The sequence below is a fragment of the Emys orbicularis genome, chromosome 2 (assembly GCF_028017835.1).
Source record: "Emys orbicularis isolate rEmyOrb1 chromosome 2, rEmyOrb1.hap1, whole genome shotgun sequence".
NCBI classification, from domain to species: domain Eukaryota; kingdom Metazoa; phylum Chordata; order Testudines; family Emydidae; genus Emys; species Emys orbicularis.
The window spans coordinates 130,605,181-130,628,363 of NC_088684.1; the positions used below are offsets into that span (position 1 = coordinate 130,605,181).

Sequence of the window (23,183 nt, forward strand, 5' to 3'; positions counted from 1 at the left end):
ATGGGAGGCTGAGGCAAATCGTCTGGCTGCTGATTACGCGCAGCCAGACACCAGGGCGATTAGAAAAGCACACCAGGAAGCGCTGCGCATCAGAGAAGCTTTGAAAAACAGTTTCATGACTGGCCAGGCTACAGTGTGAAATTTCTGTTTGTTTCTCCTTGATGAAAACCCTCCCCCTTTATTGACTCATTCTCTGTAAGGAACCCACCCTCCCCCTTCGATCACAGCTTGCTTTCAAAGGAAATAAAGTCACTATTGTTTAAAAATCATTTATTCTTTATTAATTGATTATAAAAAGAGGGAGAGAACCCGAGTGGGGTTTGGGAGGAGGATCGGTGGGAAGGAAAAGGCCACTAAAAAAAGGTTAAAAAAATGACAGCCTTTTGCTTGGGCTGTCCACTGGGGTGGAATGGGAGGGTGCACGGAGCCTCCCCCCCCCCGCGTTCTTACACGTCTGGGTGAGGAGGCTATGGAACATGGTGAGAGGGAAGGGGGGTTATAGAGGGGCTGTAGCGTCATTCTGTGATCCTGCAGCCGTTCCAGAAGCTCCACCAGACGCCAGAGCATGTCTGTTTGCTCACGCAGCAGCCCCAGCGTTGCATCCTGCCTCCTCTGATCTTCCTGCCGCCACCTCTCATCTCGAGCGTCTCTCCTGTCCTCACGTTGGTCCCTCCTGTCCTCATGTTGGTCCCTCCTGTCCTCACGTTGGTCCTTCCTGTCCTCACATTCACTGGCATCTTTCCTATACTTTGAAACCGTGTCCTTCCACTCATTCAGATGAGCTCTTTCACTGCGGGTGGATTCCATGATTTCCGCGAACATCTCGTCTCGCGTCCTCTTTTTCCGACGCCTTATCTGAGATAGCCTTCGGGATGGAGGAGGGAGGCTTGAAAAATTTGCAGCTGCTGGAGGGAGGGAAAAAAGAAGAGAATTTTTTTAAAAGATACATTTTACAGAACAATGCTTATACTCTTTCACGGTGAACAACACTATTCACATTACATAGCACATGTGATTTCTGTGCAAGGTTGCATTTTGCCTCTTAATATTGAGTGCCTGTGGCTTTGCTGCTAGAGATCACAGATGCAGGTCCAGGCAACAGAATTCGGCTTGCATGCGCCATGGTAAGCCATTGTCTTTCGGCTTCTGCGCCCTCCTTTCCCACATACCAAGCAAAGCCCGTTGAGTGCTGCGGTTTTCCTGTTAACCTTCAGCAGCAGAAAACAAACTAACCCCCCCCCCCATCCAATTCTCTGGATGATCGCTTTATCCCTACCCCCACCGCGTGGCTGGTATCAGGGAAGATCCCTGCAGGAACCAAACTAACACCTCCCCGCCATGAATTCTCTGGGATGATCACTTTACCCCTCCCCCCACCGCATGGCTGGTATCAGGGAAGATCCCTGCTAGCCAAACGCGAAAAGCTCAGGGCCAATTCCCCCCCCACACACACGCTTGGCTAACTGCAGGGAAGGATTTCTTTTCAGCCACAGGCAAACAGCCCAGTAGGAACAGCCACCTCTGTCCCCTTAATTAAATTCCCGTATTTCAACCAGGTTACCATGAGCGATATCACTCTCCTGAGGATTACACAGCAAGATAAAGAACGGATGTTGCTTGAATGCCAGCAAACACCGGGACCATACGCTGCCAGGCTTTGTCATGCAATGATACCAGATTATTTGCTACTAGCATGGCATGGTCAAGTGTCCTACCATGGAGGACGGAATAAGGCTGCACTGCCCAGAAACCTTGTGGAAAGGCTTTTGGAGTACCTCCAGGAGAGCTTCATGGAGATGTCCCTGGAGGATTTCCGCTCCATCCCCAGACACGTTAACAGACTTTTCCAGTAGCTGTACTGGCCGCGAATGCATCCCAAGTCCTCAGGGCAAAGTAATCATTAAAAAACGCTTGCTTTTAAAACAAGTTTTATATTTTAAAAGGTAAACTCACCTGAGGTCCCTTCCACGGGGTCATGGTCTTGGATACTGGGTTGGGAGGGTACTTCAGTCAGGCTGAGAAAAAGATCCTGGCTGTTGGGGAGAACTGAGTGCTGTGTGCTCTCCGCAAGCTCGTCCTCCTCCTCCTCCTCCTCCTCTTCCCCGTCCGCAGAATCCTCAGGTGTGGCTGATGAGATTACCCCCGCCTCGGAATCCACGGTCAGAGGTGGGGTAGTGGTGGTGGCCCCCCCTAGAATTGCATGCAGCTCGGCGTAGAAGCGGCATGTCTGTGGCTCTGACCCGGAGCGACCGTTTGCCTCCTTTGTTTTTTGATAGGCTTGTCTGAGCTCCTTGACTTTCACGCGGCACTGATCTGAGTCCCTATTGTGGCCTCTCTCCATCATGCCCTTGGAGATTTTTTCAAAAGTTTTGGCATTTTGTCTTTTCGAACTAAGTTCTGCTAGCACTGAATCCTCTCCCCATATAGCGATCAGATCCAGTACCGCCCGTACGGTCCATGCTGGTGCTCTTTTTCGATTATCGGCCTGCATGGTTACCTGTGCTGATGAGCTCTCTGTGGTCACCTGTGCTCTCCACGCTGGGCAAACAGGAAATAAAATTCAAATGTTCGCGGGGCTTTTCCTGTCTACCTGGCCAGTGCATCCGAGTTCAGATTGCTGTCCAGAGCGGTCACAATGGTGCACTGTGGGATAGCTCCCGGAGGTCAATACCATCGAATTGCGGCCACACTAACCCTAATTCGAAATGGCAATATCGATTTCGGCGCTACTCCGCTCGTCGGGGAGGAGTACAGAAATTGATTTTAAGAGCCCTTTATTTTGAAAGAAATGGCTTCGTTGTGTGGACGGGTGCAGGGTTAATTCGCTTTAACGCTGCTAAATTCGAATTAAACTCATAGTGTAGACCAGGCCTAACTCTTCATTATTAGCAAAACTTCTGAACCAAGGAGCCACAGAAGTAATATGCACAGCTGGCCAAACGAGCCAAATGCCATCACTTTCCAGATTCTTGAAAAGTGAAAAATCAGACATTCTGATGCCAAATTTTAGTCTCAATCAAAAATAATTTCCCTCCCACTCCACTCTATGAATTGGTCTCCCTTGTCCAATGGAAGCTTCTGGGGGACCAAGGCCTTAAACCTCAAACATCTCTGGAGAACTTCATGCCTCCTGTGCCATTTGGGTCTTATTTTTGCCCTTTGAAATGCCACCAGTTCTCTGGTGGGATAGTTAAATGTCCCTCCAGTCATTCTCCACTCTCAACCACTGGCACCAGCAACATCTTGTCTGTTGTCTCTGTGGTCCTCAATACCTTCTTTGACCCAGCAAACAGGATCTACACATGAAGTTCTAGGAGAGGGATTTTCTTCTGTGGAAGGCCAGGATTGAAAATCCATCCTCTAATCAAGTCACGGTGGAAGGGCATCGAGAGTGAGTACTTAAAGTAGAAGTAGGGAGCCAAAAATAAGGCATGACTGTTTACATTTGCAAGTGAAAATTAGACCTGCAGTTTAATGCTGACAGGGAGACTCTAATCAGGGAGATTTACAGGAGTTATCCTCATTCAAACGCCTGAGGCCTGAGCTGTGCATGTGTGGCTAAAGCCATCCCGACTGAGATAGAATTTGGGCAACATTGTGTCTGCAGATACCGTGGTGACACAGAGCATCATGTTCAGGCTAATGGATCACACTTCTTCATGAATAACTTATTCCCAGTACTATTGTTTCTTATCAAAGTAATGACTTTCATATGCCCAGTTTCTGCATATCAATGACATAATTAAAAATTAAATCCAGATTCAAGACCATCACAGTGAATGTCCTGTGCCCTAGATTTCAGGTTAGACATAATCTCTACCATTATGATAAAAAGCGGCACTCACTTCAATATCTGTATGCAGCTTGAAAGACACCTTTTCTGTCACCTTTTCTCTCCCTATATCAGTGTAGTTGTTTGCAAAAAGTGGACTCTGAGTGTTTTCATTCTTTATTTGATAAATAATGTGCTCAAACCCAGGTGAAGAATCCAAGGGTTCAATTCCATAGCTAGCATTCTCAAACTGCAATAGCCCTCTGAAAAAGCAAACAGTGCAGGTTACATAAAGTTATAAAATGATCTGAATTAATCTGCCATCAGCTTGAGACCTTAAATGTTAGATACTATGTATAGTGGGCACCATTAAAAAGTCACCATTTTCCAACTGTTACCACACAGTAGTATCTGGGATACTGAATTTTACTAGAGGTTTTATTATAATTAATTATATTAAAATATTTCATTACCTGAGCCCAGAGCAGGTGCTGAGTGTCACAAGTGAATTGGGAAAGCCTGCAATATACCCTTGGTAATAGCAATCAGCCTAAATAAAAAAAATTAAAAAATCAAAGAAAAATGAATAGCTTGCTTATCAGTAAGTATAGTTCTCCAACCAGGTCATCTCCCCATCTATACATTTTGGAGCTTCCACAGACACTTGTATGGAATTTGAAACCATCTAAAAATAGAAGTGTGGCGGTAGAACACATCTCAGTATTATGACTCAAAATCTGAGGTCAGTGCCCGCCAGAGTAACTAGGCAGGGAGCTGGAGAGATGAGTGAGGGACTATAGGAGGAAGAACCTTTCCCCAAGGCTAAAGAGTGGCTCCACAGCTGTTCTGCATAGGATACTTCATCCTAATGACTAAAGTACTCTATGCAAGGCCTTTACATGTTTCCCCGGTAGGATAGGAGAAAGGAGTTGGGAAGATCTGCATTGCAGACCCCCCCAGACCACTCCCCAGCATGTTCATACTCACCCTGGCCTCCTCCCCACCTTCAGCACTGATGCATAGGGGGCTCACATGTAGAAGGGTTCAGTGACACAGAGGGCCCAGCACGTCCTATGCAGCCCCCTAACGTCCACACACCTGATCTCTTCCACACCAGAAATGCCAGTACCAATGCACAAGAATACTCTGTATCTGTATGGAAAAGACTGGATTTGCCCTTATGATTGCATCTTGGCCCCCACTTTTTCATTCTTGTATTTCTATCAGAGACATACAAAATGGCTTAGAAGGGAGGAGGCAGTGATAGTTTCAAGGTAATTCCTTAGAGATCCTAAGCTCTATGCTCCCAGATAGATCTCTAAATTTGGAAAGATGGTTTCTCAAGATCCACCCCATCACAAAGGCTGGGTTGCAGCAAATGGCCAAGCCCAGCTTGCCCTTGCTCTGAGATTCTCCTACAGCATGCGTCTGTCTGTTATATTGCTAAGCAATGCATGGCTCTCTTTTTCCGCCCTCAGACAAAAGCTGAGCACTAATTCCTAAGTGGTATTCATAGCAAAGGCCCTGTAACTGCTGGAACTGCTCACAGTTCTCATCTATTTCCTGCTCTACTTTGCAGAAGGAACAGCCAAACATCATACTCTACCTCAGTGGTGGGCAACCTGCGGCCCGTCAGGGTAGTTCGCTGGTGGGCCACGAGACAGTTTGTTTACATTGACTGTCTGCAGGCACGGCCGCCCGCAGCTCCCAGTGGCTGCGGTTCGCCGTTCCCAGCCAATGGGAGCTGCGGGAAGCAGCGCAAGCTGGCTGCTGCTTCCTGCAGCTCCCATTGGCCGGGAACGGCGAACCACTGCCACTGGGAGCTGTGGGCGGTCAATGTAAACAAACTGTCTTGTGGCCCGCCAACGGAGTACCCTGACGGGCTGCGTGCGGCTAGTGGACCGCAGGTTGCCCACCACTGCTCTACCTCGAGTCAGAAGGGGATGCTCACCCACACCTGAGGCAACCCCTTCCCTGTGTGGGGCACAGGGAGGGAAGAAGACTGAGCCTATGGATAGTGATTAAAAGAGAAAACAGAGGAAAGAGGGTGAAATCACCAATGATGGAAAAAAGGCAGAAAAAGAGTAGGAATGAAAGAACAGAGAGGGAAGGGGAATAAGAAGCTTTGGAGAGACGCCAAATCAGTAAACAAAAGAGTCTTGATGAGAAAGGGAAAAGATTATACACTTTAAAAATTAAATGGAGGTGAGGGAAGGGCATGCATCTAGATGAGATGACCCAATGGGAGAACAACTAGTGACCCACTTTTCTACCTCTTGGGATCCTTTCACAGATCCACCCTGTAGACCACAATAAAGCACTCTGAGAGAAGGAATTAAGGGACCCATCCGGAAGTATGCTGCACTTCCTCAACTCCTACTGTTTTCAGAAAAAGCACATTAGCTTGTGTGAGGAAATCCTAATAAGTTAAGCAATGGATTACATTAGGAGAAAAGGCAGCTAGTGTGACACCAGCTTCAGCTAAATCCTGGAGTAGAGCATCTGTGGAGGACAGTTTGTGATGGAGGATCTAAACATTACCGATGGTAAATGTACAGGACAGTAGAAAATCCTTAATTTTCCTGTCCTGGCCTTCCCCTATGAGTTTAAGCACAAGTGATATGTTTGCTCCTTTAATGTCTATTCTGCAAGTTAACTACTGTAAGCACATTTCAGTCTAACTAGTCATTTTCTTGAAAAAGTTGCTAATTAGCCAACCAAAATAAACTTGAAATAATTAATCTTATTGTTAATTATCCATAGAGAATGTTTCCTTGAAGAATCTCATGCCAGGATTAGTAGAATGTCAGCAATAAATAAGTAAAGATAGGGAGAGGTTTTCTGATACTTAAAAAAATGTAAAATCCCCAGAGAGTATTTCTAACAACAACTCTGTTCTGAAAAAGCTAAGAAGCTGCAAAACAAAGTACCGGTAATTAAATCTTACCTTAATATGTGGGAAATCAGAATGAACAGCCCCCCCTTTGGTGTAAGTATAAACCCTGAAATCATCAGATAAAAATAGTCTATAAAAAAGAGAATAAAAAATGTTTGAATTAAAAAATAAAGATTACACATTCCTGCAAGTTTAAAAAGCACCCACACTATTTTCAACATGGTGCAACGATTTGCATCATCCCTTAGTTTTGTTTCTTGAGTTACAATTTAATGTTTTATCGCTTCTTTCAGACTGGAAAATTGCTGAGTTAGATGGGGTGACAGTTATGTGCAGCATATCTACAAACCCTTCTGAGGATTCCAAGTTCTTTTCCTGTTTGCCAGTCAGCTTCTCCAACTTCTGCTTAAGTCTTGAAACTGAAGAATACATGGATCTCTGAAAATACTTCCTATTAGAGAATCTTAGGCCTGGTCTACACTAGGAGGTTATGTCGAATTTAGCAGCGTTAAATCGAATTAACCCTGCACCCGTCCACACAACGAAGCTATTTAGTTCGACATAGAGGTCTCTTTAATTCGATTTCTGTACTCCTCCCCAACGAGGGGAGTAGCGCTAAATTCGACATGGCCATGTCGAATTAGGGTAGGTGTGGATGGAATTCGACGCTAATAGCTCCGGGAGCTATCCCACAGTGCACCACTCTGTTGACGCTCTGGACAGCAGTCCGAGCTCGGATGCTCTGACCAGCCACACAGGAAAAGCCCCGGGAAAATTTGAATTCCTTTTCCTGTCTGGCCAGTTTGAATCTCATTTCCTGTTTGGACATCGTGGCGAGCTCAGCAGCACTGGCAACGATGCAGAGCTCTCCAGCAGAGGTGACCATGCAATCTCAGAATAGAAAGAGGGCCCCAGCATGGACTGATCGGGAAGTCTTGGATCTGATCGCTGTGTGGGGCGATGAGTCCGTGCTTTCGGAGCTGCGCTCCAAGAAACGGAATGCGAAGATCTACGAGAAGATCTCAAAAGCCATGACAGAGAGAGGATACAGCCGGGATGCAACGCAGCGCCGCGTGAAAATCAAGGACCTGAGACAAGGCTACCAGAAGACCAAAGCGGCAAACGGACGCTCCGGATCCCATCCCCAGACATGCCGTTTCTACGAGGCACTGCATTCCATTCTAGGTGCGGCCGCCACCACTACCCCACCACTGACCGTGGACTCTGAGGATGGGATATTGTCGACGGCCGCTTCCTCGGAGATGTTAGCGGACGGGGAAGATGAGGAAGGAGATGAGGAGGACGAAGCAGTCGACAGCGCTTACAACGCTGATTTCCCCAACAGCCAGGATCTCTTCATCACCCTGACAGAGATCCCCTACCAACCCTCCCCAGGCGTTAACCCGGACCCTGAATCAGGGGAAGGATCAGTCAGTAAGTGTTTTAAACATGTAAACATTTATTTTGAACAGAACAGGAATATTAACAATGGGTTTTTCATGATTAGTTTGCCCTAGGCGCTTAACGTTTTAGTCCTTGGCTGTGCAGCTACCGGAAAATAAGGTCTATATGTCCGGGGATAGAGCTGAAATCCTCATGGGACATCTCCACGAAGCTCTCCTGGAGGTAATTGGAAAGCCTTTGCATGAGGTTCCTGGGGAGAGCAGCCTTATTGCGTCCTCCGTGGTAGGAAACTTTTCCGCGACAGGCTATCATCAAGTACTCTGGGATCATTGCCTCGCAGAGCATGGCGGCATACGGCCCTGGTTTTTGCTGGCTTTCACGCAGCATGCGGTCTTCCTCTGTGTCAGAAATCCTCATCAGAGTGATGTCGCTCATGGTGACCTGCTTTGAATTAGGGCAATGTTAGTATTGGGACTGCTTGCCTGTTCCTTTACATAACTGTAACCGGCCGTTTACAGCCACGCGGTGGAGGCGGGAGAGGGGCAGCATACAGGGATCTTTCCCGGGGACAGCAGCGAGGGGGTGGGACAGGGGCAGAGTTCATGCTTGCCGGATTGCCGGCAGCAGGAACTGGCCAACGCTAGGAGCATTGCTTTGAACGTGAAAGGAGGGCACTGCTATAAATTAAGTTTTAAGCAGCCAAAAGTCTACGGCTTACCATGTCAGCCTGCTACCCGAATTCCGCTGTCCTGCCCCACTTGTCTGATCTCCACTGCAAGACCTCAGGCACTGAATGCGAAGGCCGAAAATTCGACCTTGTCCTGAGTGCGCATGTAATAGGTGCTGTGCATGGTCTTCTTCACAGAGAAAGACTATGTTCATTGTTCACAAAAATGTATCTTTGTGAGGAATTCACTCCCTTTTTCCCATCCCACAGCTGCGAATGTCTGCCGACCTACCCCAGCATCCCCCTCCCAGAGGCTGGCGGAGAAAGAAAAGGACACGGGACGACATGTTCTCAGAACTTATGGGCTGCTCCCGAGCCGAGGCGGCCCAGCAGACCCAGTGGAGGGAGAACATGTCGCAATACCAGCGAGCACACAGCGAACGGGAGGAGAGGTGGCGGCAGGAAGACCAGCAGGCGACTCAAACGCTGCTTGCACTAATGAGGGAGCAAACGGACGCGCTCCGGCGCCTTGTGGATGTTCTGCAGGACCGGAGGCAGGAGGACAGAGCCCCACTGCAGTCTCTCTCTAACCGCCCTCCCCCGCCACAAAGTCCCATACCCCCCTCACCCAAAGTCCCAAGAAGGAGGGGCGGCAGGGGCCGTGAAAACTGTCACTCCACCCCTGCAGATTGCTCAAGTACCAGAAGGCTCTCATTCCCAAAAATTTGATAAGTCCTTTCCTTCCCGCCTCACCCAAGCCCCCGTCCCAGTTTCATCCCCTAACTGTGTAGTTGCTAATAAAAAATACGTTTCTGTTCATTACTGTTTCCGTCATGTTCTTTTAGAGGAGAGTGTGTTTGAAGGGGGGGAAGGGGGTTGGTAATTGGAGAGGACAGTCACCTTTACCAGGGTACAGACACGGGGGCAGGTTCAGCAGAAGGTCACACACACATTGCAGTCACTAGGCACCCTGGTCAGTCTGGGAGGTGGTTTTCATGTTCTGTGTGTGTGGGGGGGGGGGGGCTATGTGACTTTGTGGCAGGGGGAGGGCTGTTAGAGATCTTATGCAGCGGTCCTTAGCCTGGATCACAGAGCCACGCAGCAGGGGATCTGTAACCGTCCTCCCCTGCCACAAAGTCACATAGCCCCCACACACAGAGTCCCGAAAAGGAGGGGTGGCAGGCCCCGTTGAAACAACCAGTCCACCACTGCGGACCGCTCTAGGAGCAGGAGCCTGTCATTCCTCGAGTTTAGAAGCGTCCTTTCCATCACTACACCCGCTCCCCACCACAGTCTGCGTCCCAGTTTCAACACTTTACCGCGAAATCCGTAATAAAGAAAACGGTGTTAATTAACAAAGTTCCATTTATTTTCTTTTTAAACGTGTGTTGGAAGGGGGGGAACGGGGTGAACGGGGTATGTAACTGCAGAGGATAGTCAACATTAAGTGGGTAAAGAAACGGGGGCAGGTTCAGCTTCTCTTTAAACAAACTTAATAGTCACAGGTTACCCTGCTCACTGAGGAACCTAGCTTTCAAAGCCTCCCGGATGCACAGCGCGTCCCGCTGGGCTCTTCTAATCGCACGGCTGTCTGGCTGGGCGTAATCAGCAGCCAGGCTATTTGCCTCAACCTCCCACCCCGCCATAAAGGTCTCCCCCTTGCTCTCACAGAGATTGTGGAGCACACAGCAAGCTGCAATAACAATGGGGATATTGGTTTCGCTGAGATCACAGCGAGTCAGTAAGCTTCTCCATCTCCCCTTGAGACGGCCAAAAGCACACTCCACCACCATTCTGCACTTGCTCAGACGGTAGTTGAAGAGTTCTTTTTCAGTGTCCAGGGCGCCTGTATAGGGCTTCATGAGCCAGGGCATTAGCGGGTAGGCTGGGTCCCCGAGGATCACTATAGGCATCTCCACATCCCCAACAGTTATTTTGTGGTCCGGGAAGTAAATACCTTCCTGCAGCCAGAGTTCCTGAAAACACGAGCGTCATGAACCTTGCCCGGCCATCCGACGTTGATGTTGGTAAAACGTCCCCTATGGTCCACCAGTGCTTGCAGCACCATTGAAAAGTAGCCCTTTCGGTTAATGTACTGGCTGGCCTGGTGGTCCGGTCCCAGGATAGGGATGTGAGTTCCATCTATAGCTCCACCACAGTTTGGGAATCCCATCGCGGCAAAGCCATCTATGATGACCTGCACGTTTCCAAGGGTCACTACCTTTGACAGAAGTAGCTCAACGATTGCGTTGGCTACTTGCATCACAGCAACCCCCACGGTAGATTTGCCCACGCCAAAGTGGTTCGCGACTGACCGGTAGCTGTCTGGCGTTGCAAGCTTCCAGAGGGCTATGGCCACTCGCTTCTGGACAGTCAGGGCTGCTCGCATCCGGGTGTCCTTGCGCTTCAGGGCAGGGGACAGCAATTCACAAAGTTCCAGGAAAGTTCCCTTACGCATCCTAAAGTTTCGCAGCCACTGTGATTCATCCCAGACCTGCAGCACTATGCGGTCCCACCAGTCCGTGCTTGTTTCCCGGACCCAGAATCGCCATTCCACAGCATCAACATGACCCATTGCCACCATGATGTTCACGGCGCGGGGTCCCGTGCTTTGTGAGAGGTCTGTGCCCCTCTCAGACTTAATGTCCTCACCGCGCTGCCGTAGGCTCCTCGCCCGATTTCTCAGCATCTGACTCTGAAAAAGGTGGATGATAAGGTGCGAGGTGTTGACAACGGCCATAACTGCAGCGATGGTCGCAGCGGGCTCCATGCTTGCAGTGCTGTGGCGTCCGCGCTGTCACTCACCAGAAAAGTGCGCGAACTGATTGCCTGCCGGCGCTTTCAGGGAGGGAGGGCGGAAGTGACAGTTGAATGACGACAGTTACCCAAAACCACCCTCGACACATTTTTTGCCCCAGCAGGCATTGGGGGCTCGACCCAGAATTCCAATGGGCAACGGGGACTGCAGGAACTGTGGGATAGCTGCCCACAGTGCACCCCTTCCAATGTCGACGCTTGCCCCATTAGTGTGGACTCACAAAGTCGAATTACTGTCCTTAGTGTGGATACACACGTTTGACTTTGTAATATCGGTTCCATAAATTCGATTTAAGTAAAATCGAACTACTCTCGTAGTGTAGACATACCCTTAGATTCTCCTATTGTCAGTGCACAATACTAGGAATAACTGAGGCTACAGCAAAGAAGATAGAGAAGTATCAGCTTGGACTGTTACAGACTGAAAATTATAACCAATTATTGGAAAAGAAAGGGAAGTTGAAGACAAATTATCCAATATTTGATAAACCTTATTAGAACCTTTTTTGAGCCACATGACTGATTTATAACAGATAAGAACCAAAGGGTTAGGAACAAAGTCAATCACTTACTGTTGCTTCAGGTGAAGAGTATACGGTGTCCCTTCTATTGTAATGACATAGGACACTTGGTCCTAAACCATCCAGAATGACAGAATTCAGTAACACAATATTTTGCAAAGCACATAATTCTGCATTTATTAAACATGAACATAAATTAAAAATGCACCATAAATGTTTCTTAATGGGAAATGGATGGACAGTAACATGGTTATCAGTGCAGTTTTGACATCTCTTGACAGCTACCAAAACAACTGCCCTGTATCGTTCCAATACTCTGTGGAATGATTGTCTGTGGTTTCCTAAAAAGGCTCATCCACCACTCACCCTTTGACTGACATACACTATTCCATGTGTTCAAGATGTGTGTCTATGTTTTATGTCAAACACACAGGAAACATAATTTAATAGCCAATTCCATCTCAAGATATCTAGATGTGTGCAAAGGCAAAAAATGCCAGTGATAGTGACCGTGACCAGCTGATGGAAGTTGCAATGAATAAAATGGGAACTTAAACGTCATAGCCTCAATTGGTGAGGGAATCTGCTGAAAATATTATAGACCGCTGGAATCCTTCCTTAGAGGTTTTTAAGGTCAGGCTTGACAAAGCCCTGGCTAGGATGATTTAGTTGGGGATTGGTCCTGCTTTGAGCTGGGGGTTGGACTAGATGAACTCATGATGTCCTTTCCAACCCTGATATTCTATGATTCTATGATTGATTCTATGAATCTAGAACCCAGACACATGCCATTAATCCAGTGGACAAATAGGATAGAAGTAGAAATAACACATTTCATCTAATTCAGAAGAGCATCATTCCGAAGTCACACAAAGGAATTCATAATTTTAGAATCAAATGCTACTTCTTACTTTTGTGAACCAACACTTGAATGCTCTTGTTAATTTGAGGGGAGAATTACTGAAGATTATTGTTAAAGAATAACATGATTTAAGGCCCCTCCCTTAATCTCCAAGACATGTATGTAAACATAAGTTTTCATTGCCACTCTCTATTCTTATTAATAAAATGTTGTATGTTAACAGAACCTTTCATCCCAGGATCTCGTAACAGTTTATAAAAATTCAAATAGAAAAACTGAAGCATGGAGGTGACATGACTTGCCCCAAAACAGACTATACACTGAGAATTTAGAGCCAGAAATAGAATCTGGGAGTTCTAGCCTGTCTCCTGCTCTGACCTCCTGGCAGGGTGGATAAAAATCCATGATTTATTTTTTTTAAATTGGATTTTTTTTATTTAAATCGGATTTTTTTGATAAAATGCTTTTTGAGGAAAAAACCTATCTAAAGATAGTTTTAATTAAGATACATTATAGCTCAAAGACATCTCATCATGGAATAGGGATTATAAATTCTAATTCTATAGTATGAGACAATATATTCATGTAATGTTTAAGAAGAGTTTTGTAAATGAGTTCCAATAGTTCATGAATTAGGGACCCAATCTTATGGGGTTCCAGGGGCTTCTGTATAGATTATTTAGGTTAATCTTTCTATCTACCCATTGGGACTCAGTGCTCAGTCTAGAAGATAGCATCAGAGATGCTTATTTTTGCAGTTCTCAAACTGTGGATTTGTGTCTCCAGAGATAACTTGTTTGTTAACAGCAAAAATGTTTTTAAATAAATAAATAAATAATATATAGAGGTAAGAAATAACAGACCTCAACCCTATTGTCCCTCTGCAAATTTGTGTACACAGAGTCAATCCCTTACCTCTCTCTAAAAGTGCAAAGTTTCTAAAAGTTCAATGAATAGAAGATTGTTGGGGGCGGAATAGATCTGGACAAGGAGAAGAAGTCTGGAGATAAATGTGAAATGGGAGGGACAGGCAGTAGAAACAAAAGTGAAACTGTTTGAGCAGCATATTCCAGAAGTCTTGAGGTCTTTCTGAGTGTAGCCTTCATTGATTTGAGATCTACCCTACCATTCTCTCACTAGAAGGGAAAACCTATAACCTATAAGAGACCCAGTTTGGGAATATTTTAATGACGTTCCTCTACCTGTGGGTAAGACAGGCATGCGTGCAAAATGCAAACAGTGCAACAAAGAAATGCAAGGCCTGGTTGCCCGAATGAAACAACAGCATGAGAAAAAACGGTTACTCACCTTCTCATAACTGTTGTTCTTCGAGATGTGTTGTTCATGTCCATTCCAAGCAGGTGTGTGCGCGCCGCGTGCACGCCAGCCGGAAGATTTTACTATAGCAGCGTCCGTAGGGTCAACTTCGGCGCCCCCTGGAGTGGCGCCTTCATGGCGCTGTATATAGGGGCCAGCCGACCCTCCACCCCCTCAGTTCCTTCTTGCCGATACTCCGACAGAGGGGTAGGAGGGTGGGTATTGGAATGGACATGAACAACACATCTCGAAGAACAACACTTTCACGAGAAAGTGAGTAACCATTTTTTCTTCTTCGAGTGATTGTTCATGTCCATTCCAAGCAGGTGACTCACAAGCCCGAATCTAGGCGGTGGGGTCGGAGGTTACTGCAGACTGGAGGACTGCATGGCCAAAGGCAGCATCATCTCTGGCCTGGTGTGGATTGAGGACCAGGTGGCCGCTCTACAAATTTCCTGCGTCGGGACCTGGGCCAGGAATGCAGCGGAAGAGGCCTGCGCTCTTGTGGAGTGGGCCGTGATAGGCGGGGCTGGTATATTGGCCCGACTGTAGCACTCCCGGATGCAGGTTCTGATCCAAGCCGAAATTCGCTGTGACGTGACCGGGAGCCATTTTATCCTGTCGGCCACAGCAACAAAAAGTTGGGTTGACTTCCTGAAGGATCTTGTCCTTTCGATATAGAAAGCGAGAGCCCTGCAAACGTCGAGGGAATGCAGCCTACGCTCCCTCGCAGAGGAGTGTGGTTTCGGATAAAAGACCGGGAGAAAAATGTCTTGACCCATGTGAAATGGGGAAACCTCCTTAGGCAGGAACGCTGGGTGCAGCCTGAGTTGGACCTTGTCCTTGTGGAAGATGGTGTACGGGGGTTCAGATGTTAGAGCTCTGAGTTCTGACACCCTCCGGGCTGATGTGATAGCCACCAAGAACGCGACCTTATATGAAAGATATAACAGCGAGCACGAAGCCAGCGGCTCGAAAGGGGGCCCTGTGAGGACGGACAGGACCAAATTGAGGTCCCAAGCAGGGACAGGTTGACGGATGTGTGGGAACAGTCTGTCAAGGCCCTTAAAGAACCGCGTAACGAGTGGGTTCGCAAACACTGAGGTACCCCCCTCTCCCAGGTGGAACGCCGAGATTGCAGCAAGGTGTACTCGAACCAACGAGAGAGTCAGTCCCAGGTGTCTCAGATGCAGCAAATAGTCCAATATGAGGGGGACCGGGGTGAGCGAGGGAGCCTGGCCCCGTTGTGTGGCCCAGAGGGAGAAGCACTTCCACTTGGCCAAGTACGTGGTCCTTGTAGAGGGCTTCCTGCTACCCAGAAGGACCTGCCTGACCTGATGAGAGCATTGCAACTCCACCGGGTTTAGCCATGGAGCATCCAGGCTGTAAGGTGGAGTGACTCCAGGTTTGGGTGAAGCAGGCGACCACGATCCTGTGTGATCAAGTCCGGGAGTAGGGGCAACCTGAGTGGCACCCGCATAGACATGTGCAGGAGAGACGTGTACCAGTGCTGGCGTGGCCACGCCGGCGCTATCAGGATGAGCCGAGAGTGATCTCTGCGGGCCTTGAGGATTACTCTGTGAATCATGGGAATCGGGGGAAAGGCGTAAAATAGCCCGTCTGTCCAAGAGAGGAGAAAGGCGTCTGTTAGGGACCCCGGACTGCGTCCCCTGAGGGAGCAGAATTGGTGACACTTCCTGTTCTCGGTGGAGGCAAACAAGTCCACCTGGGGATGACCCCAGAGCCGGAAAATTGAGAGAACTATATCCCAGCGGATAGACCACTCGTGACCCTGGAACGAGCGGCTGAGTGCGTCCGCGAGCCCGTTGTGTGCCCCCGGGAGGTAGGATGCTGTCAGGTGAATTACATTCTGTACGCAAAAGTCCCATAATGCGAAGGCCTCCCGGCAAAGGGGAGAGGAGTGAGCACCATCCTGTTTGTTGATATAGAACATCGTTGGAGTATTGTCCCTGAGGACAGAAACGCACCTGCCTGCCAGCTGGGATTTGAAGGCTATGCATGCGAGGCGCACAGCTCGTAATTCCCTGACATTGATGTGGAGCGAAAGATCCTCTCGTGACCAAAGGCCTTGGGTTCTGAGGTCGCCCAGATGTGCACCCCATCCCCGATCCGATGCATCCGTTACCAGGGAGAGGGAGGGCTCGGGGTCGAGGAAAGGAACTCCTGCGCAGACCACCCACGGGTCGAGCCACCATTGAAGGGAGTCCAGCACCGGCCGAGGTAACGTCACCACCGATTCTAGGGAGTCCCTGACTGGCCGATAAACCCGTGCCAATCAAGACTGGAGTGGGCACAGTCTGAGTCTGGCGTGTCTCACCACGTAGGTACATGCTGCCATGTGCCCTAGTAATTTGAGGCAGCTTCTTGCTGTGGTGGTGGGGTAACGTTGGAGGCCGAGGATAATGTTGGATATAGTCCGGAATCTGGCCTCTGGGAGATATGCTCTGGCGTATGTCGAGTCCAGAACTGCTCCTATGAATTCGATTTTTTGGGTTGGAGATAGTGTGGACTTGGCCTCGTTGAGTAAGAGGCCGAGCGCGAGGAAGGTTTGCCTGGCAAAGACCACCTGAGCCTCCACTTGCGCCCTGGACCTGCCCTTGATGAGCCAATCGTCCAGGTAGGGAAACACCTGGATCCCGTGCCTGCGTAGGAAGGCAGCCATGACTGCCATGCACTTCGTGAAGACCCTTGGGGCTGCTGACAGACCAAAGGGCAGAACCGTAAATTGTAGATGAGCGTTGCCCACGAGAAACCTGAGGTAACGCCTGTGCCGAGGGATTATCGCAATATGAAAGTATGCGTCCTTTAAGTCGAGGGCGGCATACCAGTCTCCTGGATCCATGGAAGGAATGATGAAGGACAGGGAGAGCATGCGGAACTTGAGCTTCTTCACAAACTTATTGAGACCGCGCAAGTCCAGAATGGGTCTGAGGCCCCCTTTCGCTTTCGGTATTAGGAAATATCGAGAATAGAAGCCCTTGCCCCGTAGCTCCTGAGGAACCTCCTCTACTGCCCCTGATGCGAGGAGGGACTGAATTTCTTGAAATAGAAGTTGCTCGTGAGAGGGGTCCCTGGAGAGGGGCGGGGAGGGGGGCTGGTGGGGCGGGAGGGAGGAAAACTGGATAGAATATCCCTCCTTTACCGTGCGAAGCACCCAAGCGTCCGACATGATCCGGATGGGTCTGTGGCGCGAATTGTCCTGTAGTAGACGTGGACGGCGCCGGCCCTTTAGAGTCCCGGTGTGGAGAACAATCCCTCACCGGCCTGTTCTTTTTAACCGGCACTGGCGATGGGGAACGGTGTCTCATGGAGGACAGTTTCTTGTGCGCCGACTCTCTCCGGTGCCGGGGTTTGGTGGCCTTGGCCTCACGACTCATCTCCGGTGCCGGAGCACTGCACACCGAGGATGAAGTGCTCGGTGCCATCTCAGTAGGCCCGGGATCTGATTGCGGCTGCAGGGCCGCCTCCATTAGGAGGACTTTAAGTCTCTGCTCTCTATCTTTGAGATTCCTGGGGCGAAAAGCCCTGCAGATACTGCACCTGTCTTTTTGGTGGCTCTCGCCTAGGCACCTCAAGCACGAAGAGTGCAGGTCACTCTTCGGCATGAATTTCCCGCAGTCCCGGCAGAGTTTGAACCCTGGGGACCCGGGCATGCCCCAGCGGGGCGACGAAAACTTGGGGAAAACCCCCCAAGTAATAACTAACTAAGCTAACACTTAAACAACAAACTAACTAACTATTTACAACAACGACGGAACACTGCTACGATTGCGGAAGAGCAAGCGAAGTTCCAGCTAGCCGTCACCGGCAGTAAGAAGGAACTGAGGGGGTGGAGGGTCGGCTGGCCCCTATATACAGCGCCATGAAGGCGCCACTCCAGGGGGCGCCGAAGCCGACCCTACGGACGCTACTATAGTAAAAGCTTCCGGCTGGCGTGCATGCGGCACGCACACACCTGCTTCGAATGGACATGAACAATCACTCGAAGAAGAAGTATTCCTTCTCAGGAGGAAGCCGCGTTGAAGATGATGAAAGGAACATGTCAGAACATGCAGGATCTTCAGGTTGTGACTGAAGACTTTTTTATTTCATACTTCTTTCTTAAGGATTGCCTGTCTTCCTTCTGGACTATTCTTGAATTCTCATGTTTGAGCAAAAAATATAGTTGTTACTCTATGGTACTATCATTTTAGATGCAGTTGTGATAAAAAATAAATAGCTGAAATTGACAGATCTTCCTTTTACAATTTCACCTTTAAAGTAGTACTGAGTGTCAGGGAATGCAATGAGTAATATTAAATGAGCAATATGGTAATAATAATTAAATAACTGCATTGACTTATTTTGTTTACGAGAATCCATCCTCAACATACAGGATTCTGAAGACTATCCACCTTCAAGATCACCATCATTTTCTATAGTTTCAGAGTTATCTGCCAATGATAGTGTTTCAGTCACATCATATATGTCACATAGCCACAGTATATCACCTGTAGCAAAAAGGAAAAAAATCTCCATCATCCAAAAACAACCATAGATAAGTTTGTGATAAGAACCAGCAGATTACAAAAAGAGGTAACTGATGAAAAAAATGCCTGGTTTGTTTATGCAACAAACTCTCTTTTCCATATGATTGAGAACCCACACTTCATTAACATGGTTCAGTCATTAAGACCAGGATACAGTCCACCCAACAGAGCAGATGTCACAGGCAAATTGCTGGATAAAGTGTATGAAAGAGAAATTGAGCAATGTGCAAAAGGTCTAGAGGATGAAATTGTTAACCTGAGTCTTGATAGGTGGAGCAATGTCCACAATGATCCTGTTGTATGTGCTTGTGTGACAACAGAAGAAGGGAATATCTTCCTTACAGAAACAATTGATACATCAGGAAATGCACACACAGCAGAATACTTAGAAGAAGTAGCAGTAAAAGCTATAACAAACCGTGAAAAAAAATTCAAATGTCTAGTATGCAGCTTGGTCACAGACGATGCTGCAAATGTATCCAAGATTAGAAGAAATTATTTAGAAGAGAGTGAAGAGAGTCCCAAGCTAATAACATATGGTTGCAGTGCTCATTTGATGCACCTCCTAGCCAAAGACTTCAGTGTTCCAGAAATAAAGGCTAATGTTGTTGAAATTGCAAACTACTTCCGTAACAACCACTTTGCAGCAGCTGCTCTGAAAAAAGTGGGAGGAACCAAGCTAACTCTCCCACAAGACGTGTGATGGAACTCAGTAGTGGACTGTTTTGAGCACTATATCAAGAACTGGCCTAATCTGATGACAGTTTGTGAACAAAACAGTGAAAAAATAGATGGCACTGTCACAGCCAAAGTTCTCAACATTGGGCTTAAGAGAAATGTTGAACACATGCTGAGTACCTTGAAGCCTATTTCTGTAGCCTTGAACAAAATGCAGGGAAATAGCTGTTTTATTGCTGACGCTGTTGAAATTTGGAAGGAATTGAGTGAAATCTTAAAAAGAGAAATATGCAATGACAGAGTTAAACTACAAGCATTAAAAAAACGAATGGGACAAGGACTATCTCCAGCTCATTTTCTTGCAAATATTCTCAATACTCAGTACTAGGGTCAAACCTCAACTGCTGAAGAAAAGGAGTTGGCTATGACATGGACATCCAGCAATCATCCCTCCATAATGCCAGCCATAATAAACTTCAGAGCTAAGGGTGAACCATTCAAGAAATATATGTTTGCTGATGATATTTTAAAGAAAGTCACACCAGTGAACTGGTGAAAGTCACTTAAGTACTTGGATTCAGAGACTGTTGAAGTGATAATCTAACTTTTAACAGCAGTAGCTTCTTCTGCTGGTGTAGAAAGAATATTTTCTTCCTTTGGACTAATTCATTCCAAACTGAGAAATTGTTTGGGACCTGAAAAAGCAGGAAAGCTTGTTTTTCTTTTCTAGATTATGAAGAAACAGGAAAATGAAGGTGAAGACGACTGAGTTAGCTGCAGAAGCCAATATTTTAAGTTTCTCATGTTGAGCTGGCTGACAGTCGATTTAATTTTTGTTTTTTAAAAACAAATATTTCATTTAACTCTTTTAGTTAAAGCAATTTTAACAAAAACAAATCTGATTTTAAAAAACTTGAATGTTTAACTAAATTCGTATGCTTGTTTTGTTAAAATATTATGTTTGCTGTTGAAAAAAAATCCAGAATACATTGTTGCTTTAAATTTAAATGTCTGTCTGATGATGTTCTTCTCCTAATACAGACGGGCAAGAAAATCCTCCAATTATTAATGATTAACCTGTTGAACTGGAGATAGTTCGCCTCCCAATGACTTCATAAATATCTGCTTCAATTACCTTTGGTAAATGAAATAACCAAACAATCATTCCTTTTCTGATATAGCTGTAAAACTCACCTGAAAAGTTTTTGAAATAAATCACTTAAAAATGTATAGTGTGTACCTTCTAAAAATGAAACCTACATCTATCTCTGAGTTGTGAAGAATATGTATTAAGGTTATAACAACCAACAAGAATGCACTTTTATGTAGAAATCCATGATTAAATCGAGTCTTCCTGACTAGTGATTTAAATCAAATCCACCAGGTATCACCCCCTATAATGTTTATGGTTTTTGTATATGGAGATATACCTATCTCATAGAACTGGAAGGGACCCTGAAAGGTCATTGAGTCCAGCCCTCTGCCTTCACTAGCAGGACAAAGTACTGATTTTGCCCCCGATCCCTAAGTGGCCCCCTTAAGAATTGAACTCACAACCCTGGGTTTAGCAGGCCAATGCTCAAACCACTGAGCTATCCCTCCCCCCCAAACGTGATGGTATTGTGACTCATCACAGGAAAGACACAGAAACCCAAATTTAAGATTTAAAAAACTATTTTCAAACCTTATGTAGCCCATGCTGTCAAGTTGCACATTTGAAGCCTGATCTAAAGCAAGTCAGTGAAGAGACTCCCATTGACTTCAATGGGTTTTAGAATGTTTACTACTCATGTGCAAAAAGTTATAGACGTTTAAGTCTTTGCAAGAGTGGTACCTTAAATTGTAAATTTATTTATTAATAGATTATAATAACTTGCCCTTTTATTTGTAGTTTTGAGTCTACATGTTTTATTATTGATTTAGCAACCAAATTATTTTATAAAACATTTGTAGTTCCACTTTAAGGTTACTGGTTTGAGTGCCAAAGAACTTTGCCAAATATACATCCCTTCTCAAAGACACATTGGCCCAATGAGGGACTGTAGGATGTTTCACTGCAACACTGGAAACACCTTACACATTATAGCCACAAATGTGCTACAAGGATTGTAGCATTTAAAGGATTTTAACAGATTCTCACTGTACCTCCATTTACACATATTTATTATATAATTTAATATCTAATTATATAAATAGGGAACAACTGTATTCCTTAACTACAAGTACCAGATCTCCAGTTATATTTGAGGATATCCTCTGTGGATCTGTGATGTGCAAAAACAATTGAGAACCTAAAGGAGGGAAATATGTTAGTTATTATTTTTATGTAATAATAACATTACAAACATACCTAAATATTTGAATCAGACTCAAAGCTCCACTGTGCTAGGGGCTGTATAAGCACAGACATAAATAGGTTCCTGCCCCAAGAAATTTATCAGCCTGCAAAGATTTACATGCATGCTTCACTTTAACAAAAATTAAGCACATGTGTAAGCCTTGGTAGGATCAGGGCCTAAAAAGATAAATGATGAGTGAGGGAGAGAGACATTCAAATATATCCACTTTGTAAATACATTTGCTTTTAAAATGTATATCTATAAATCAGTAAACAGCTATCTATCCTCTGCTGCCCCTCGCTTTAGGCTATGTCTACACTACTGCCTATGTTGGCAAAATTTGTCACTCGGGTGTGAATATTTCACCCCGAGCAACACAAGCTACACTGACATAAGCACTAGTGTGCACAACACTATAGTGGGAGGAGCACTTCTCTCCTGTCCACATAGCGTCTCTGCTTGCAAGGGTGTTTTTTTTATGCTGATGGAAGAGCTCTCTCCCATCAGAATAGAGCGTCTTCACCAGATGTGCTGCAGCAGCGCAGCTGCATCACTACCACTGCACCGCTGTACATGTACACATGGCCTTAGTTATCATTAGTTAAGTTTTCATATAAATGCTGCATCAGAAGCAGTCTTGAAGAGAGCAGTTTTACAGACAGATCAGCTGTCATCCAGCATGGCAGGGAATACAGTGAGAGAGAATTGTGGGAGAAGCAGACACACAGGTGGTCAGAGAGGAATATGCAGGGTACGATACTATTTATACCATCAGAATCCCCCCACATCTTTCCTTCTCTTTCACTGGCACAGCAATATACAACTCCCAGTCTGTGTTAAAGAGTCTCCACTAACTCCAGTCCTCACTCCCACTCTGCTCTAGCTCCATACTCAACTCACCTTCCCCCTCCAAAGGGTGTAGGATTTGGGGGGGGGGCTTTTTTAGGCAAGGGGCTCAGTGAAGCAGGTGACTGTGGAGGGGGAATCTCTCCTTGTTAGCAGTCTCAGTGGGTGGGTGGGTGGAAATCTCGCCTGGATACACAGGATCCAGTGGGGGGGGGGGAGTGGAAGGAGTTGGTGAAGCAGGTAGCTGTGGGGAGAGGTCAGTGAAATGGGTGACTAAGGGGCAGGTGTATCTCAGCTGGGGGGTGACTCTGGGGAGGTCTCTTCTCTTGGGGGCGACTGTGGGGGAGTCTCGTGTTAGGGGAGATTCTCTCCTGTTGGAGGTAACTAGGGGGCATCTCTCCCAGTTTAGAGTGATTGTGAGAAGGGGCAGTGAAACAGGTGACTATGAGGCAGGGGTCACTGACTGTGGAGGGGATCTTTCCTCTTGGGGTGGCTGGGGAGGTGTCTGTGAGGG

General features: G+C 46.7%; 1 protein-coding gene across 1 annotated transcript in view; it reads right to left on the bottom strand.

Moving 5' to 3' along the window:
• LOC135873981 (disintegrin and metalloproteinase domain-containing protein 18-like) overlaps positions 1-23,183 on the bottom strand; it is a 57,665-nt gene that overhangs the window by 33,610 nt on the left and 872 nt on the right. The window contains exons 2-6 of the mRNA XM_065398623.1: positions 21,711-21,775; positions 12,129-12,190; positions 6,720-6,798; positions 4,246-4,322; positions 3,846-4,035 (exon numbers count right to left, since the gene is read on the bottom strand). Of these exons, the coding sequence (XP_065254695.1) occupies positions 3,846-4,035; positions 4,246-4,322; positions 6,720-6,798; positions 12,129-12,190; positions 21,711-21,775 (473 nt within the window). The remainder of the gene's footprint in view (positions 1-3,845; positions 4,036-4,245; positions 4,323-6,719; positions 6,799-12,128; positions 12,191-21,710; positions 21,776-23,183) is intronic.